Genomic DNA, 21,064 nt, shown 5'->3' on the forward strand with positions numbered 1-21,064 from the left:
AAGCTCTTCTGACTGAGTACCAATATCTGCATCTACCCAACAAAGTGGAAAATCACCCTGGGATGCATCGTCCATAAATACCAAAACAAATCAATCTCAAAAGTCACTTTCAATGATCAACAAAGTGATAGAGAGCTTCACTAACAGTATTACCAATTAAGACTTCAGCATCACCTGCTCATTTTGTTTTAGTCTTATGCAACTTCACCTGACGTAGCTGTGAGTGTTTGAATTGGAGGATCAAGAATACGATAGAAAATCAGCACTCTGAGGGGTCAAACTCAGCAGGGTATCAGTGTCCTTTGCCTAACCTTGTACACATTTCTATGTATTGCCTCTGTTGGTGATTTAGTAATAAGATTGGAAAGCATTCACAATTTGTGAGGATAATGGAGCACATACACTGCCAAAAATGCACTTTGACATTGATACGTTATGTTCAACATCAGGCAAATTATCACTTATAAAATACAATTTAGTTTGCTATTCTGGATATAATTTTAGGGTGTCTCTCAATCATGTATTTTTCTTAGCATCACTGCTGATAGGAAGTCCTGGTCTCCTACTAACTGAGATGTCAACTTCCATGTTCACTCTTTTATTGAGGGACTGAACATTTTCTGGGTTAAGAGTACCCTTGTTATTGTAAATTGCTCATTGACATTAATACAAACCCTTCTTGTTATTCTAGTCTTTGGATAAGTAAAGAACAAATAGTTTATAAGATGGCATGACAGACTGTAACCAGAGCAGATTTACTAAAAGCAAAACTATCAAACTAAGCCTCCAAGAGAATCAGAATCACTTTATTGTTAGTATGTGAAACATACCAAAATTGATTGTGGTTTGCTGCCAAACATAAAACACAGTACCATACTATAACAGACAACGCAATAGTAACCAACACTTTACAAGTCAATAGTGCAAACATCCATGAGCAATCAACATTTAGTAGAACAGTCACATGTGCAAGCATCAATAATCAATGTAAACATATCAACAGACTCAATAATAATAAACAAAACAAGGAGAGCAGGAAAGATCATTTAACAAATGTTGTGCAGAGACAGTTAGGGTATTTCACCTGGACTGAGTTATTTTGAGAAGCTTGGATAGCTACAGGAAAGAAGCTTCAGAGATGACATATAGTTCTGATGGTGATGGACTTGTAGCATCTCCCTGATGGCAATTTGGTGAATAGGTGACTGCTAGGTTGGGTGGAGTCGGCAATAATTTTTTTCGGCTCTTTTCTTCTTTTAATTTTGTTATCCAACAATCTTCTCCGCTGAGGGGACCACTCACTGCAACCTAGACTTGGAGAGGGAGGAGACAGCAGGAAACCAAATATTGACATAACACTCTCAACAATGGCTGAACAAAAATTCATCATCAGGATATGTATGCCCTGTGAGGTTAGGTTTCCAAAGCTGGCATAGGAAGAACAATCTCTGCTGGGCTTTCCAAGTGAAGAGCATGATGCTTTGATACATTGGTAATGGTTGTCCCCAAGAATTTGAATGATTCAACCACAGACAAGGCCTGGCCATTAATTTCTAAATGGGGCGGGTAGGGTGTTGTTGGTGGAAGTCAATCCTTATTACAACTGTCTTAATAGCATTAAGCTCCAAGTTGTTATGAGCACACTATGCTGCAAGACAGTACCTCTCTTTGATAGCAAATCACATCATTAGGGAGGAGACCAATCACAGCAGTGTCATCTGCAAACATTAGGATTTGAATAGCTTTGTCTGTGGAGGTACAGAAATTAGTATAAAGTGAGAACAGGAGGGGTGAAAGAGCACTACCCTGGGGACAGCTAATGTCTACAGACATTGGATCAGTCAAGGAGGAGCCTGCCTTACAAATTGCTTCCTTTCGGTCAGGAAGTTCATAATCCACTGACAGATACCGTAGGGTACAGCTAGCTGGGTTAATTTGCTGTGGAGCAACTCCAGAACACAACCTTGCCATGATTTGAAGGCCTGTGTGCTTCAATGACCGGGAGAGCTATATTGGCTGCAGTCAGGGCTTTATGCTTTGGCTCTTGGTAGGGTCACCCATAACATCAGGGCAAAGGGTACAGGCCAGAGTGGTCCTCCTGGTCTTCCTGGTTTGGGGGTTCGGCTCAGGGCTAACAAATACAATTGTTACAGATACAGAAAGGAAGAATCCTTCTGCATCTGAGTGGACAAGGACAGTCAGAATTTCAGGAACTGCATGGCTGCCCTAAACAGTAAATATCAAACAAGAAGAAATCCCTGCTGAACACTAGATACAACAACTCGGCCTTTTAAAGATATTCAACGTGAATAAAATGTCTATAGTGAACTTGAACTCAAGGATTTGTCTCTCTAGTGCAGAAATTCCCAACCGTTGTGCCGTGGGTCAATTTCATTAAAGAAGGGGTTCGTGGACCCCAGGTTGGGAAACCCTGCTCTACGGTCTTTATGAGTCCATCTCTACAAAAGAAAGACTGGAACAGAGTGTTCAAGTTGAAGTGAAATATATTTCCTGTATAAACAAATATACTTGTGCTGACTCAGAATGAAATTATGAGTCAGCAATAAAATGATACTCTAGAGATTAGGCACTGAAGCATCAGCTGATTAAATCATTCAATAATTGTTTCTTTCTCAACCGTCATTAACTGACCTGTTGTGTATTTTAACCATTCTCATTTATTTCAGATTTCCAGCATCTGTGATTTTTTTCATTACCATTGAATTCATTACTACCTCTCTCTCTCCCAGCAGCTCTTCCCTGGATTAAGTTTTTCTCCCCTCTTTACCATAGTTTCTTGGCCTCTTTTGCCATATTTTCACCACCCCTCTCCTTTCTGCAATTTAAAACACATTTGTTTTCCAACATCTAGTTTTCATGAAAAGTCATTAACTGGAAACATTAACCCTAGTTCTCTCTACTGGTGCTGCCTTAATACTTACAGCATTTTCAATTTTATTTCAGATGTTTAGTGTCTACAATGTAGCACCTTCTACTTTATTTTTCCTTTCTGGATTGCTTTGACTAACTTCAGCAGAAAACGTAGGTAGAGAAACTTGTTATTAGGATGTTATTGGACTTGTAATGAGACTTTGGGGTTCTCATGCTTAACTGCCATTCATTCTTTGTGGCACTTCTCTGTTTTTGTTAATATTTGCAAAGAAAAAGCATTTCAGGATGTATATTGTATACATTTCTCTGATATTAAATTGGACCTTTGAACCTTTGAATAATAAAACACTTAATCGCTTTGTGATTCTGAACCAAGCTCAAATCCATAACCAAAGACTTAAAAGAAACATGATATGCTCAAGAATTAATTTTGCTAAAAGTTCATACAACTTGTACTCTGGGAAATACTAAAACGAAATGACAGTAATATTAACTGCAGCTCATATTTCTGTAAGTCGGCTGACAAAACAAAAATTTTGATAACGTCATGCTGACTCTCCTATCAATTAGACTTTGCCCATATGACAAATTAATCGGCTGTCTGGAGTTTGCACGTTCTCCTTGTGACCACATGGGTTTTCTCAATGTATTCCAGTTACCTCCTATGTCCCAAAGATGTTCAATTGCCCCTGTAAATTACCCTTAGTTGGTAGCTGACTTGTAGAATCTGGGAAAGTAGATGGGGTTGTGGGGAGAATAAAATGGGCCTAGGCTGGATGTTTGATAGTCCACATGAACACGATGGGCTGAAGGGCTGTTCCCATACTGTATCTCTCTATAATTCTATGGCAACAGTATAATGAAAGATATTTAATCTATGTCCCAGAAGCCTGTTGTGAAAACTTGTCTTACACTACAGTAACATTTTGAATATACATCGGATTTCTTCCAAGTTAATAATCATTTTCTCTTTATCAATTAATTGATAACCAACAAACCTTAGGAATACACACAAAATGCTGCAGGAACCCAGCAGGTCAGGCAGCACCTATGGAAATTAATATGGACAGTTGATGTTTCAGGCTGAGATCCTCCTGCTGGGCTGGAAAGGAAGGGAGAAGATGCCAGGATAAAAAGGTGGGGGGAGGGTAAGGAGGCTAGCTGGAAGGTGAGAGGGTGAGAAAGGTAAAGGGCTGGAGAAGAAGGAATCTGATAGTGAACCAAGAGGGAAGTAATAGACAGGTGAGAAGAGGTAAAAAACCCACTGGCGTTTCATTCTTACCATGACTCCTCATCTTTTTTTCCAGTCCTGATAATGGGTCTCGGCCAGAAAAGTTGACTGTACTCTTTTCCACAGATGCTGCCTGAGTTCCTCTAGCATTTTGTGCATGCTGCTTGGATTTCCAGCATCTGCAGACTTTCTCGTGTTTATGAAAGCTTGTTGATAGTTTCTTGACTGTTTCCATTGTTACATTTCTGTCTGAGACAGGTGGAGTCACAATGAAGTGAGAATTTTGAAGCTCTCAATTTCCTGATGCCTTTAGTTCTGTAACATTTAGAACCTCTCCCTAAGTTTCCATGTTCTCTAGATGTTTTTACAGGTTTTTTTTTAAACAGAATTAGCAGTTTTTACATTCCTCCTTCCTCCATGTATCGGAAAACGTGTCAGTTAACACTTAAAGAAAAATAGCACTGCAGAGCTAAAACAAACAAATGTCAATTGTGCCCACTTCTCATCATTCGGGTGTCTGCAGCACAGCAATTTCCTAAATATAAAGTCAATATAATAACCCCATTCTCTCTAGAGAGCAGTGCCACTTCAACAGTAATTACAAATAAAACCGTAACCTAAAGTTTGTTCATTGTATTAACTGCTGTGTTCCAGCATTTTGTTTTTACTGTTGCTCAATTACAGTTGGTTCATTTGTGGTCCCCCCATTTCCTTCTGGGAAAACGTTCCAGCACCCATACGAACAGATCAGGGAAAAATGTCTTTAGCTGAAGGAACACTTCTTTTTCTGCTGCTGAGCCCCACCTGACCAATAGTTATGTCCTGGAGCACAGTTAAACCCTGGGCAACAAGCTGTGAACACGATAACAGAGATAACCAAGCTCATTTCCCTTTAGCTCAGCAGGTTCCTGCACTTATTAATCTATTACCACTTAATGCATGCCAAGTTATTCAAAACATTTTAATTTGGTATTTTGCTTCATGTTGCAAGTATTCTGCCCTGGTGTTTGGAATGAAAAGAGGCCATGTTGGCAAGGGTTGGGCAACTCTGAAGAGTAAAAATTTATTCTATGCATTCTCTTAAATTGAACCATGGGGTGTGTGTGTGTGTTCTCTCTCTCTCTCTGTTGGTGCTTGAGGGTGTAGTGAGCACACAGATCCCTGGTAGCCCCTTTGCTGCTGGTAACTACATACAAGATTTTTGAAAGCCTCTGCCACGTGAGGACACAAGTCAATAACAAAGCACAGCTCAGGAAAAGGTCATTCACTTCATTTAACCAACCTTTGTCAATAAACAAACTAAAGTGCCCTACATTAAATCGAAAATTCTTCATTTTGGATCCAGAAATTTGCTGCCACGTCACGACCTTTACTGTATTGATTAGCTGGTCACAAAGGATCACTTAAAATTTGGTTAAAATATACATATAAGTTGCAGCAAGCTCCCTCCGCTGAAAAGTCTGGTTTAACTGTTAAGGTTTCAATGTGGAATGCTTCCAGAGATTTTCCATAAACCATGCAATCTGCTTAAAGGACACATCAGCAGAGCCAACCACAATTCATTTTACATTGTTTTATCTCATGGTAAGTATTGCAATGTGACAGCAATAAAAAGTGCTGCTAAAAGTATTCTACAACTACAGGTAACATGGACTCGGTAGATAAATAGGAAAGCCTGGGAGATGCAGTAAAATATTTGTCAATGTTAATTGCAACTCTTGCTCAAGTCATGACAATAGTAGGAAGTTACAACTGAGATCAGGTAGATCCAGCATGTTGATCATTCGTCACAGATCACAAAGATTCAAACCATGTACTCATGTTTCCACAGGAAGCTGCTTCTAGTTACTTGCTTTGGCTTGTGACATCAGATATCTCACTCTAGGGTTGTTTTTTTTCAATGTATCTTCCTCTTGAGAAAGCCTCCACCACTTTCAATCCACAGGACCTATGTTTCCAATGCTATGACCCCCCCCCCCCCCCATTCTGCCCCTGTCTCCCTTTACAACAAGCTGTCTGTGTTGTTGACGGTGCAAATTTCTAAACTTTCTTTAGAATTTCCCATCAGACTGTCTGAGAAATAAATGCCAGTTTTATTCACTATTGGAAGAATATTTCCAGTCCATGACTAACCTTCTCAATGAGTGACTTTATCCCATACCACTCACAAATACAGCAAATTGATCCCTACTTTAATTCTGTGAAAACCCTTTCCTCCACTCTACAAATGACACATAAAGAGTCGGAGCAACACTCACAAAATTGTGGAGGAACTCAGCATATTAGGTGGTATCTATGAAGGGAAATAAACAGGCAACATTTGGGGCTGAGACCCTTCATTGAGACTTCATTTGTACATTTCCAAGCCTCGCTCTATAAAGGCATACCTGCCCTGTGAGAAACACATTTCTTTACATCTTGTAAAGTACTGGCCCACACCTACCTGTAAATCTACAGCAAACAATCTATATTTCTGAATCCTAGCCACCTATCAACAGAAATTACTGTTCTATTATTTTATTTTATTTAGAACCTGATACCATTCCTGGCCTCACATTATTCAACCTTATTTGCAAACAAAGCATTTCCAATGTCAGATTCAAAGACAGATTTGTTTTCAGAGAAACCATTATCAAACTTGGGATCACAACATAATTTGCATCAGCTAGTTCTTTCGTAAACTAGGTTCCAGTCCCGTCTCTGCTGGGATTATACACACTGAAGGAGGATATTACTAATTTTTGGTTCCCAACATTGCATTCCATCAATATTATTTTTAGAAATCTATTATTTTACTCTTTACTGAGATTATAAACTCCCAGCCTTATTTCCACTAAAATGAATTTCAGATGCACTCTTTATTGGGAGCATTCACAATTACAGGGGGGAAATAACTTGCATTTATACAAGGCACTCTAGACAATGAACTATTTATTAGAAGAAGCCAGCATTGTAGGAAAACACAATACAGCAGAATCCCATAAATAGCAATGAGATAAAAGCAAAAGGTCATCTATTTAAAAAAAAATTATCTCTGGAATCTGGGATCCTAACTGCTCTTGAACTGACTGGTTTATCAGAGGTTTTAGAGGGCACTTAAGAGTCAACCACACTGTTGATCAGGAGGTGATTATGGTTTTTTTTTGACTAGGCTCTCTGAAAGAGCAGACAGACAAGGCACCTGCATGGTAATTGGATTATTATTGTAATGATACTATTAAACGACACACACAAAATGCTGGTGGAACGCAGCAGGCCAGGCAACATCTATAGGAAGATGTACAGTCGACGTTTCGGGCCGAGACCCTTCGTCAGGATAAAGGGTCCTGACCAAGGGTCTCAGGCCGAAACGTCGACTGTACATCTCCCTATAGATGCTACCTGGCCTGCTGCGTTCCACCAGCATTTTGTGTGTGTGTGTTGCTGGAATTTCCAGCATCAGCAGATTTCCTGGTGTATACTATTAAACGCATTTGTTTGCATGGCATCCAGGCAAATCATCTCATTATGGTAGTACAAAAAAGAAATTAGTAACAATGCAGAATATATTGTTGCAGTTCGAGTGCAGTGAAGGTAGAGGAATGAAGTGCAAGGGCTATGATAAAATAGACTGAGAAATCAAGAGTTCACCTTTATGAAGTAAAAGGTCAGTCCATGAGTCTTATAACAGCAGGGCAGAGGCAGGCCCTGAGCCTGGTGGGAAGTTCTCTCAAGCTTTTGTATCTTCTACCTGATGGAAGAGGGTCAAAGCACGAATGACAGGAACGGGAAGGGTTCTAAACCATGTTGACTGCTTTCTCAAGGTAATGAGAAGGGTAGACATAGTAGATGGAAAAAGTGACCGGTTTTGTTGTCTGTTAGACTGGGCTACGTATAAAAGCGTGCACTATCTCACAAACTACTCACCTGCTCATTGCTGCCGGTCTGTAGACGACTCAGTGGGCGTCATGGGGACATGCCAGCGGGGAAGAAAAGCGCTCAAAGGGCACCCTGCGAAAACAAAAGATTCTGAGCACGGCCAATTCCAGTTTCCTTACATAGTGTCCTGAATTTCACATTCCTGGGATCTTTCCTCATAGTTTCTACTTTTGTCTCAGATTTCTAGGAATTCTCTCCGGAATAAGCTATCATCCTGGTCCGGGCGGGTTCAACAGCAATATTCTCCGCTCGTCCCGTGTTCCCGACTTCCTTTCCTTTTGCCTCGTTCTTCACTCGGACTAAATCCTAATCCCAGCAAAACAAAATCCTGCTTTCCACTTCCCATTATTTTCTTTAGAGGGATTCCTTTCCCAATTGAAGTTTGCCTGTTGGACACTCAGTCCCTCGCAACAGCCCCGTGACGTCACGCCTTCCTTGCAGCTGGGTAGAATTTTTTAAAACTTTATTTTCAAGAAAGGCATAACAGCAATAACAAAGTTTGGACCTTAACTGGAGAAATAAACGATGTAAGAAAATTCCGCGTGTCCAAAATCAAGGAGGGCGTGGGAGGAGTGCCAGGGTATTTAATAATATTCAGATATTATTTATGCATTGGGATGGATGGACTTGCTGAGTTTGAAATTGAGAGAACTGTTTCCGGGTTTGCTCATTATCCTTTGTTCTTTGTTTTCCCTGGACTTCTGCGGGAAGTTGTTGACGTGTTTTTTTTTAAATTTCCCCCTCTTTTTGTTTTTCTCTCTCTCCCGTATTCTCGTGTTGTTGTAAATTAAACAGCGAGGCGCGCAGCTGCCAGGACCTAGCTGTTTCAGCCGACTGCCGGAGGAGATATGGAGCCGCTGAAAATCGAGGTAAAAAAAATCACACTCACAGAAAGGTTAAAAAGTTTTTTTTCTCTCTCTCCTTTGAGAGTTACTTCAGGGGAAGAAAGTTGGATTGCAGAAGGAACTGTGTGTCTGAGAGAAGACAGCCTGGGAGGTTGCCAGCGGGCTCTTGCTGGCTTATTTAGAGGGGAATGCAGTGAAGTTTGATACAATGAGTTTTGTTTCAGGGATACTAGTTATTAATGGCTTTGCTCCTTTGTTTCTTTTCCCCTGTCTCTCTCTTCTTCGCTCTCCGTCTGCTCATCCACTCTCCAGTGGATCGGTTCTCCCTGCGGCTCCCACGGACCCTGTACTTTCTACAGGGCTTTCAGCTTGCCGGAGCCCGGCTCCTCCGGCCAAGGGAAGGCGCCGAGGACGCTGACGGCCAGGCTCGGCCAATTCCTCTTTGTCAGATGCCAGCCCCATGAGCCCGAATGCATCGCCGAGCTGCAACTCTTGTGGGAGGACCGCAGCCGCCAGCAGCTGCTGGCCAGCACCAGGCTCTACTTCAGCCCGGAGGATACCCCGCAAGGACGCAACCTGCACCACGGTCAGGTAAGGGGGCAAAAGGGCACTCACTCTGTGCAGCTGTTTCTTTCTGGGGTGAGTTCAGTTTGCAGGGCGTTAAACTTTTCTTAATTCGCCTGCAACTTCTCTGATCCCTTTGTTAATGTTGCTTCAAGGTCAGATGATCTCAGCTCAAACACGATTAGAATCGGGCAAAAACTTCACTGAAACTTCAGTGAAATATGCTTACGACAGAGGTTAATAAAAACTGGTGAGAGATTATGGGAGACATATTTGATTTTGAATAAGGGAAATATACCCAAAGCATTGGCAGATTGAGCTGGTCATCAAAATAATTTAATAAAATATCTTTAAACTTCTTTCGGAAGTTTAAACATGTGGAATGTTTCCTTTGTTGGGTGGAGAAATTAGAGAGCTGTTTCCAGAAATTTGTAAACTGAAAGCGGGTATGCTTTGATTTTGGGATCTTAAACAGTCCGAATAATAATGTTATTGGCGGGCATTCAAAATTGTAAATGGCTTTAAGCGATTGGCCTATTTAACCGTGATTTAAAATGACTAAGATTTAACTGTAGCTTGATCTCTGTTGCAAAGGGCGTGGGTGACGCTCCGTTTCCTCAATGTGGGCTAAATTCAGAAATGATGAGTAACAATCAGCAGCATGATAGCCTGTTTCTCTTGAAATAATTAGCAGCTCCATGGGGTCGGCGATTGCTCAAATTCAGCATCTTGTTTGCACCACACCACTTTAGCGATATTCTAGGATAGTCCAAATCTGTTGTAGATTTGCGCTGGTGCCGTTGTGAGAAGTGGCGGGGATCGCTCATCCCTTCCTTTGTCAGCAGTATTTATGTACACAATAATTCATTTCTTTTTTTAAAAATCAGCATTATCTACTTTCATGCAAAAACAGTTGCATAAGACAAAAGATTATGCTGACATTGGCTTCTGAAAATGAAATATAAATAACGCAAAAAATATGCCCCTTTTGTGTTCCCTGTAATTTGGGATTTGGAGCAAGTTCCTCTGGCTCCAAGCCAAGTACTTCCTGAAAAACGAGTGATATTTTTGCCGACAAATTAAGAAATCGCCTTTCTCATGAAAAACGCTCTTATTTTCTGTTTTTAATAGCATTTTTTATTTAAAAAAAATTGGTGGTTGTACTAAAGCAAATAATATGACTTTTTTTAAGATCTGTTAATTACACTTCTGTCTGGATACATTACTGGCAGTGGTAATGGGTGCCCATGACAAGTTGGCTGGCATTATTGGGGAAGATCTTTTTTAAAATAACCTTTTAAATAACGGGTATAGAATTATTTCCCTTCCCAGTCGTCTAGCCACGGACTAAATACTGACTGTCTGATCCTGGAGAGCCGCTAAGTGCATTCAGCATCGTGGGTTAGGGACTAGAGACCCTCAAACTTCTGTATTGTTTTCCATTAGTTCCTTTTTTTCAGTCGGTATCTTTTTTTTTAACAAATGCCACAAATCTAACAAACATTTAACAAATCTAACATTTTAATTTAACAAATCTGTAAAGCATTTAGGAAATTCATTGTGAATGGGGGAAAACTTGCTGTAGCATTGCCTTTGGGGAAATAATGAGGAGCTGGTGTTTGAACTATTGATTTTTGAAATGTATGTTATGGGGGTTAACTCAAAAGTTGCACCCACACCCTTTGGAGGTACACTGAAAGGGTGGTTTTCTTTGAAGTAGGTTTTCAAGAAGTGCTTCATACATAGCATCAAATTTAGAACTTAAGTCTTCTTGCACTTTGAATAGATGATAGTTAATGCTCAAGTAGTTTTCTTGCTTCATTAGCCGGAAGTAATGCCACACTTCTCCTTGATGCATTAGAGGCAAACCCATCAAAGGAGCACAATGACTTTGTGTAATTCTAGTCACCTGCAGAGATGAAAGAGCTCTGATAAAAGAACTGTATTTTATGAACCTTTGAATTTAATTGCAGTTGAGATCATGCAAAAATATTTTCCCTAATATTCTGTAATATTTTTCTTATTTAAGAAAGTACTTGGGGAAAAATGTGCTTGTAGAAGTGTGGGGCTAATCGAATGGAAATGTACGGGATCCTAAGGGGGCTTGATCGGTTAAGTGGTCAGTGTACCAAAGTCCTCTCCACCATTGAGTACACTTACATGGAGAGCTGTGACAAGAAAGCAGCATCCATGGCCTGCCCTGTCCTTATTGCTGTCATCAGAATTGAGACGCAGGAGCTTTAGGTCCCACACCACTTATTTCAGGAACAATCAGGTTCCTGAACGGGTGTGACTCACTTCATTCACTGCTATTTCTGAACTGATTGAATGACCTGCAGACTCACTTTCGAGTACTTTACATCTCATGTTTTCACTATTATTTTCTGCACAGTTTGTCTTTTGCACGTAGGCTAATTGGAGAAAGTCAGTGTGAGGAGCAGATCATGGCTCGCAAGCCTGGATGACTTTTTCGAGGAAGTGCCAAAACAAATTGATGAAGATGGATGTGGTGTATATGGGTTTTCGTAGGGTGTTTGACAAGGTTCCTCATGGTAAGCTCATAAGAAAGTCAGGAGGAATGAGATTTCAGAGAAATTTGGCTGAATGGATTCAAAACTGGCGTGCCCAAAGAAGGCAAAGTGTGGTAGTAGATGGAGCTCATTCTGCTTGGAAATCAGTGACTAGTGGTGTTCCACAGGGACCTATACTGGAACCTCACTCTTTGATTTTTATAAATGACTTAGATGAGGAAGGGTGGGTTAATAAGTTTGCAGATGACACAAAGATTGGTGTTGTTGTGATTAGTGTAGAAGGTAGTCATCAATTACAACGGGGCATTAGCAGGATGCAGAACGAGGCTGGGACATGGCATATGGAGTTCAATCCAGAAGTGTGAAGTGAGGCACTTTGGAAGGTCAAGCTTGAAGGCAGAATACAGGGTTAATGACAAGATTCACAGCAGGGATCTTGGGGTTCACGTCCATAGCTCCCTCAAAGTTGAAGCATAGGTTGATGGACTGGTTAAGAAGGCAATTGGCATGTTGGCTTTCATTAGTCGGGGAACTGAATTCAAGAGCCACGAGGTAATGATGCAGTTTTATAAACTCTGGTTGGACCACACCTGGAGTATTGTGTTCAGTATTGGTCACCTCATTAAAGGAAGGATGTGAAGGCTTTAGAGTGCCGAGGAGATTTACCAGGATGCTGCCTGGATTAGAGAATGTGTCTTGTGAGGAAAGGCTAAGCAAGGCAGGGCGGACAGCTGGCACTTTTTTTCTCAGGCTCGTACAAGGGGACATAATTTGAAGATGAATGTTATAAAGTATGGGGGTATAAGTATAAAGTAGGGGATTGGAGTAAAGTATAAAGGCCTATACTGTGCTCTGCTGGCCTATATTCTAAAACAAAACTGAACAACTAAGCTGAAACAATTTCACACAGGCTATGATATGATTTAAAAGAGCACATAGCTCCTTATTGAACACAGGTTGACATTGTCACATAACTTTGAACAAGTTACTGCACGACAGAGGCCGTTCAGTCCTTTGAGTCCACAATGGTTCTACAAAAAATCCTACTGAGGATTTCCTAGTTTTATTTCAGATTTCTAACCAGATCAGTAGTTTTCTTGGTCTTCAGTAAAATATATTACAACACTGCTTGTGATTTTAAAATTGATTACCTATTCCTCGCTTTTTTTTACTCCTCTGTTTCTAAGTTTCAAGATCACATATGCTTTTTTTAACCTGACTCGGACAACCCTGTCTCAAAGTCCTATGCCCACATACTCCATTCTCAGAATCTGTTCTTTGATGCCTTCTGAATTGTTCTGTCTAATTCACATTACCTCTCCTTGTTCCTCCTACTAAACTGTAAATTTGCACGTTCCTGAATTACATTTCATCATAATCCCATCAGCCATTCTTTATCTCCTTTAAGTCTGTTACCATCCACCACATCGTCCACACTCAGTTTCTGTTACTAATAAACATAATTCTTACCAAGTTCCTTAAGACATGATTTGAACATAGAACATAGAAATCTACAGCACTTCGGCCCACAGTCTTGCTCTAGAAACTACCTAGAATTACCCTACCACATTGCCCTCTATTTTTCTAAGTTTCATGTAACTATCCAAGAGTCTCTTAAAAGACCTTATGGTACCTGCCTGCACAATTGGTGCCAGGAGTACATTCCACACACCCACCACTCTGCATGGAAAAACTTACCCCTGACGTCCCTTCTGTACCTACTTCGAAGCACCTTTTGCCACTTTGCCAAATCCTTACTAAGTCTTCCTAATCAATCAGCATATGTTCAAATAGTGGATAATTCTGTTCCATTTTTATCAATCTAAACCTTTCTCCAGTGAGGTTAGACTGACTGGACTCCTGTATCCTTTTTTGAACAAAGATATAACAGTTGCAATTCTCCAGTCCTTGGCCATCAATGCTTGGAAAGTTGTGACCGGACCTTTCATGACAATAGAGCAAAGGAGATGGAGAGGTTTAGAACTTTGATAACTGAAGGCACAGCCTTTAATAAAGTTTTATGTAAATAATGCAGGAGAATGTTGCTTTGTAAAATGGTAGAGGAAGAATCAACAGCGAAGAGCAAAATCATCTATAGCGACTGGAATGGATTCAGGGAGGGGGAAAATGGGATCAGAAAAACCATGAAATAAAGACAAATAGAAGTTGGCAGGAAAGGCATCCCTTGAGAGAAAATTGAAAGAGCAGTGAGTGTTATAAATGGATCAGTCATTTCGAACAAAAGGACAATAGGAATAAATTCTGGAAACCAGAGGCACTCATTTGAAAAGTTATAAATGATGATATTATCATGACTGAAATATTATTGATTGTCTTTAGACTAGAACATTTTCATTAGGGATAATGAAAATGTTAATTTTATTAATGAAGTACAAGATGATAGATAATTTAAACGTTGTGTGAAAGAATGAAACAAAGAACTCTTTAAATATCCACAAGAAGTAGAGGCCAAACAGTGAGTCTTTGGTCTACTTGCTGCTAATCCAACAAGGTGAGACACAATACATTAGATTCGATCCTGGCTGAGGAAGCAAGGAAAGCAGTTGAGAAGCAGACAGATGAATATGTTTTGGCTGTCACTGAACTATGATCCATTTGAAATGTTAAACACAAGGAGGAGTCGGTATGGGGAGCAGATTGGAAGGCAAAGGAGAAAACTAATTGTATAGAAAAGAACGATAAAGGTATAAATAAAATGAATAAATTATGGGTTAAATATAGTTATCAGGGTTTAAATTGGAGGCAGAAACCTATTAATAAGCAATTTAATCAGAAAAAATGTATGAATTAAGGCAGAAGAATATTACAAAATAGAACTATGACAGAGGTAGAAGTTAAAGAAATAAAGCTGAGCAAAAGAGACAAGCCAAGAAAATGAAAGACTAATAGTCTACATAATACCACCTGAATAAGTAGGGGAAAGAATGCCTGCTGGTATGACAGGAATAAAGAAAATATTCGTTTATAAACTGCATTATAATGGAAATTGACCGCAGGATTATTGAAGAGGATAGTCCAGGCCATAACTATAATTTCCAAACTTCTTTGAAAATATTCTCTGCTGGTGTCCCTGTCTGTTTATGCTTGAGTGCTTTGGAATGCTTTTCTATGTTAACAAGAAAACACAAATTTCAGTTGTTCTTTGGAAGGCTTTCTCAAAGAAATACAGGGAATAGAGTAAGACAGAAAATTTTATATATCCTAGTTGCATCTCAGTTGAGTGTCTGTAATGTAGAATAAATTAATACATTCTTTGAAAGATGGGCTAATCTCGGGCAATTAACGTCATCTTACAAAAGACATCCAGTTTATTTGAACTGAGAGAAATCACATGGTGTGTTGAAGAAAAGAATTCTTTTGTATTCATACAGGTTGGCTTTCAGAAGGAGTTAAATAAGCCATCAAATAGGTGTCTGGTTATGAAAATAAGCTGAACTAGTACTAAAGTGTAGCTATAGGAATGCGTTGAGGAAAGGAAACAGTTGAAATAGCTTTTTCCAGATTAGTGGGATTTGAAAATTCTTGTACTTTGGAGATGTGCTCCAGGGCCTGCTTCATCTTTCATTATTAGTGATTTGTGCGTAAACATGAGGAATAATGCTGAAGTTTGCTAGTGGGATCAAATTACAGAAAAGAATACAGCAGGACAAATAGTTGGCAGCTGTAGCTCAATGCAGAAATGTGAAGTTACTCACCTTGAGAAAGGGAATAGTGGAAAGAAATATCACCCAAATAATCAGGAGCAGCAAAAAAAGCTGCGTTGAGATTGCCGGGTATTTACGAGATTACAGGTAGCAAAGGCATGCAAATCAGGGGTATCAGGACTTACTCATATTGGCTAACAACAAAGGCAATGATATGGAGTAAATTAGTTGGGCAACTCTTGAAATACCATATGTAGTTTTTAAACAGCACATTACTGCAATAGTCGTAAAGCCATAAAATGTAAGTTGTTCAATGGAATAATATTAAAGGTGAAAAGCAATGTAATCTTAAGTGTGCTCCAAAATAGAGTTTGACAGTGGAATAAGTAAACATAATGGAGGTGTGGGTGAACTCTTAATTTTAAACTCCCTAAACCAGCTGCATAGTGAACAACTATTTACACTGAATTTGGTAAATTAGTAACAGGCGATCAAAGACTCAGTATTGTCCTCAGAAGGCTGGAAGAGTTTGAATGACTTTGTCACCAAAATAAAGGTTAATGAGAGTGTGCTGATTATAGAGGAAAATATCATTAACATAATTTAGCAAAGTATTTACTAATGTTTGCTGCAGTCTTTTAACATAATAGCCCCTCCACTGGTGAACACTTATCACTATGACTTTAAAATTAATCTCAGGAAATCGTGAAACCATTAAACCTCTGGAATGTAATTAATTCCTGTGGTGTTGCTGTCTGCCAATTGTGCAATGAGGAGAGCATGATTAGGAGATCAGACATCAACACACTAACCAGGGTCAGAGTCTAAATGCTAATGCTCAAAATTTTCAGGCTTTCAGTAGCAACATACTGATGAAGATAAAATGCCCTTTTCTCAACCTATGCACCAATAAAATCTTAGTAATTATTATACAAAAACAAATTGACAAAGAAAATGGAGCACATTTATGTCACCTGGCCCCACAAGCCTGTTCATTATGACCATGGTTGACTGCACCAGGTCTCAACTCTTCCCTGCCAGTTCTACATAGCTCTCTGTTCTCCATTCTTTCATAACTTTACATACCTCCTCTATAACTCTCAAGAGCTGCATCTGATCCTTTCTTGTTAAACCTTAAGTATGCTTCCTTTCCCCTCTTGTCTAGATATTCCACTTCCACTGTCAACTATAGTTCCTTCACTATACCATCCTTTCAGACAAACCTATCCAGAATCCCATCCCAAGTCCTCCCTAAACAAGCTCCATATTTTCCATTTTATATTTATCTGAAAACATCTGTTTCTTGTTTACACTCCCAAGTTCCTGCCTAATAGTAACAAAATTAACCACCCCCTCCCCCCAATTAAATACTTTCCCTTACTGCCCACTCCTATCTCTGTCCACAGCTATGCTGAAGGTCGGGGAGATGCGGTCATCCACTGAGATATCTGTCACTTAACCACTTTCATTGCCCAGTACCAGGTCCAGTAGGGGCTCTCCTCTAATCAACCTATCCACATATTGTGTAAAGAATCCTTCCTTTTTAATTTTCCTTTCTCCTTGGAAGTGGTGTGTTCAAGCTTTTGCTTCAGGTAATCCAGAAACCCAAAGCATTTACATTTTGCTGTCGGTAACCAGATACAGGTCATGGTTCTCTGTAAGAAAAGATCAAGTGTAAGGAGTTCCCAATCTAGGATTCACAGGTCTCGCGGTTAATGGTAGGGGGTTCATGGCATAAAAAAAAATGGTTGGGAACCCCCAGTCGAGTGGGTAAAACTTTGAATTTTCGCAGGAGGACATCGCAAGGTAATGGTACCTACCCAGAGACTCTGCACTGACAAACCCAGTCCCCATTTGGAATCAATGGATAAACTGGTGGTTTATTGCATCAGGGACCCTAAAGCAGTTTCTGCCCCTTCATAATCTAGTCAGCGACTTTTAAAATTTGATTATTTTCTTTGGTGCTGGTGGTCCTGATGAAAGCCAACTTCATCCTGGATTTATCGTTATGAACAAATTGAAAAGGCACGTAGCATACACCTTTCATTCTGTTCAGCAATGCCAAAGTTTTCTTGAAGGCTAAGCAAATGAAATATGAGGTGTGGCTTGAGCTGTTCTATATAGCTTAGGGAGAACTTGTGTTATATACAGCAAATCTTTCACATTCAAAGTGCAAAGTAAGTTTATTATCAAAATAAGGATATAATCACCATATACCACCCTGAGATTAATTTTCTACACAGTGGAACAAAGAAATGCAATAGAATCAATGAAAATCAACATGAACAAAAATAACCAATGTGCTAAAAAAGACAAACTGTGCTAATACAGAAAACAAATAATAACAGTCATGAAAAAATAAATGATGCTGAGAACATGAGTTTGAGTTCTTGCAAGTGAGTCCAAAGGTCGTGGAATCAGTTGAAAATAATGGTGACTGAAGTTATTCACATTGGTTCAGGAGCCTGGTAGTTGAAGGGTAATAACTGTTCCAAAACCTGGTGGTGTGGGACATAAGGCTCCTGTATCCCTTTCTGATGGCAGCAGCAAGAAGGATGCATGGCCTGGATGTTGTGGGGGTGGGGTGCAGGGTAATAAGATATCTGAAAGTTTTGAAAAGCCTTGGTCTGTATCATGTGCAGGGAGCAATCATTGGCACAGTTATTAGTTAAGAAGGAGTTCTTGTATGGCTGTGGAGTGCTAACTTCAGTTAACAGATCCCTTCATCGACATCCATGATTGTGGGGGCTGAGGAGCATCTGCAGTCAAGTAGCATGATCGGCCATGCCTCTTGGGCGAATTTCCCCATGAGATTGATGTGTCGCTAGTTCCCTCTTCCCCACATCCACGGTTAGATTCCTTCCACTTTGTTTCAACTTTCCTCATTTGACCTCTGTCTCCATGGTAACCTGAGCCTGGTATGGGAAGATGACTCCTTTTCTAACTGGTTGGCACACCATTGTCATTATTTCTAATTCGTATGTGTCGGAGTATACAAGATGCATCGATCAATTTTTATTCCTTCCTAAACAGTAAAGAAAAAACAAATGCATCTTCATAAAGGAAGAATGTCTTAATTTTCAAGTTTTGTTTCTGGTGGTTTCTGATTTGCCATTAGGGCCAGTCTTGGGACACAGTGCACAGGAAATGGGCGAATTCCAATTTCTAGACCCTGCAGTATAATGGGTCTTAAAACTATAAGAAATATACGTGGAAAATATATCATTAAACAGCAGATAAGAATTTAGAAAGTAATAAGAAGCATATATTATAAAATCAGAGTACCAGAAGCAGTATTCATGGATTTGGTTGCATCTCAAAAAGACAAAGTTCAAGGTTCTGGCAAGCAACATTTCATGACTTTGCTCAGTTCTACTTGTAGTCATAAATAGATTTTCTTTAGTGGTAAATTGCACTGACATTAAAATAATGTGCCAGAATTGAAAGTGTCTTTAGATGGGAAGAGGAAGTATCTCATAAACTACTGAACATTGTTCAGTTTGGGAAAGGCAAATTCAGTTGAGCTTTCATCCTCTTTTACTGCTTTCAGTAAAGATATTTTTTAAAAAGAGCCCTTTTGTTTCATTCAGGAAAGGTTCAGATAAGCTAAACAAAAACTCATAAGAAAAGAGATCTCTTGTTGAGATCAAAGGAAATCAGTAAGGTGTAAGAGGATAAAGTAAATCTATGTGAAATTTGTATATGGGTACAGAAAGATGCATGGCGGTAGGAGAAGAACAGAGTAAGGATCAGGAACAGGTATGAGGGCTGGAAGATAATTGGAAAGCTTCCAGCAGCATGAGAGATTTGAAGTGACAAAATGTGAGGGAGAATTCAAGCAGGGGATTGTTTGGATGGGATAAAATAGCAGTGCTAAAGAACGTTTTTATTTATCGTTAGTATATCTGTGGTATGGTTATATATAGCCAATGAAGGATCTTGATCTGAAGTTGAGGGTCCATTTCCCTTCATAAATGCCGCTTGACTTGCTGAGTTCTTCCACTATTTTATATGTTGCTCCAGATTTCCAGCATCTGCAGTCTCTCTTCCGTCTGTTTAAAATATCTATATTTATATTGTGCCTTCAATATGACAAAGGTTCACAAATACTCCATGGGAGCATTAGCAAGCAAAATTTTGATTGACGGACATGAAGTATCTAGTTAAGCAGTTGCAGTCTTAGTCAAGAAATAGGGTTTAAGGAGGGAATTTCACAGATTGTGGCCCAGAAAATAAGACCATAGACTCCTAATGGTAAACAATTAAATTTGAGGATGATCAAGAGGCCAAATAAAAGAATACAAATATTTCAGCATGGTATAGGGTGGGAGGAGATTACAGAATAAACAGAAGGATATTGAAGGAGGATTGAAAATCAGGATGGAAATTTAATAGTGAGTTATTGACCAAGCGGGAACAGATTAGATTAGATTCAGCTTTATTGTCATTGTGCTGAGTACAGATACAAAGCCAATGAAATGCAGTTAGCATCTAACCAGAAGTGCAAAAGAATAGTGTTATTTACAAAATAACTGTGAATAAAAAATACTACAGTATAAAAGTACTAACACAGTACAATATGGGGGAAATACTGCTTAGCGCTGTGATGTGAGGTTCAGCAGGGTCACAGCCTCAGGGAAGAAGCTCTTCCTGAGCCTGTTGGTGTGGGAGCGGAGGCTCCTGTAGCGCCTACTGGATGGGAGGAGAGCAAAAAGTCCACAGTTAGGGTTAGGTGCATCCTTGATAATGCTTTTCGCCCTGCCCAGGCAGCATTTATGGTAGATGTACTCAATGGTGGGCAATTGGGTGCCGATATTCTGCTGGGCAGTTTTCACCACCCGCTGGAGTGCTTTGCGGTCCGATACAGGACAATTGCCATCCCACACTGAGATGCAGTCGGTGAGTATGCTCTCAATGGTACAGTGGTCAAAGTCCGTCAGTATCCTGGGACAGAGGTGAGCTTTTCTGATGCTTTGCAGGAAATAAAGGTGCTGTTGCGCCTTTTTGATCAGGATGGAGGAGTTCAGGGACCAGGTGAGATCCTCGGAAATGTGGACACCAGGGAATTTGAAGCTTGATACATGCTCCACTACAGCTCCATTGATGTAGATGGGGCGTGAGTGTGGCTCCTAGCATGCCTGAAGTCCACAATGATCTCCTTGGTCTTCTGGGTGTTAAGGGCCAGGTTGTTGTCGGCACACCACGTGGCCAGGTGCTGGACCTCGTCCCTGTAGGCCGTCTCGTCATCCCCTCTGATCAGGCCAACCACCGTGGTGTCATCTGCGAACTCGGTTATGGATTTAGAACCATGAAACAGGAACGCAGTCATGGGTGAAAGGGGAGTACAGAAGAGGGTTCAGCACACAGCCTTGAGGCACGCTGGTATTAAGGGTGAGAATGAAGGAGGAGAGGTTGCCT

The 21,064-nt window shown here is 40.0% G+C and overlaps 1 protein-coding gene and 1 long non-coding RNA gene across 6 annotated transcripts in view; one reads left to right on the forward strand and one right to left on the reverse strand.

The window, feature by feature from the left end:
- Positions 1-785: 785 nt before the first annotated feature.
- Positions 786-8,166, reverse strand: LOC132405360 (uncharacterized). The gene is made up of 2 exons (XR_009515831.1): positions 8,030-8,166; positions 786-1,308 (listed from the first exon to the last, which is right to left on the reverse strand). It is a non-coding gene; the product is annotated as an uncharacterized LOC132405360 (long non-coding RNA).
- The window catches only part of LOC132405356 (AT-rich interactive domain-containing protein 5B-like), a 112,570-nt gene continuing 99,403 nt past the window's right edge, over positions 7,898-21,064 (forward strand). The window contains exons 1-3 of one of the 5 annotated variants that reach the window (XM_059990100.1): positions 7,898-7,926; positions 8,837-8,910; positions 9,199-9,477. In XM_059990100.1, the coding sequence (XP_059846083.1) occupies positions 8,890-8,910; positions 9,199-9,477 (300 nt within the window). In that variant the 5' untranslated portion in view covers positions 7,898-7,926; positions 8,837-8,889. Of the gene's footprint in view, positions 7,927-8,437; positions 8,569-8,609; positions 8,911-9,198; positions 9,478-21,064 lie in introns of those variants that run through there. The other 4 variants (XM_059990099.1, XM_059990098.1, XM_059990101.1 and 1 more) reach the window with 4 other exon arrangements.

This window comes from Hypanus sabinus, chromosome 15, assembly GCF_030144855.1.
Source record: "Hypanus sabinus isolate sHypSab1 chromosome 15, sHypSab1.hap1, whole genome shotgun sequence".
In the NCBI taxonomy this organism is placed as follows: domain Eukaryota; kingdom Metazoa; phylum Chordata; class Chondrichthyes; order Myliobatiformes; family Dasyatidae; genus Hypanus; species Hypanus sabinus.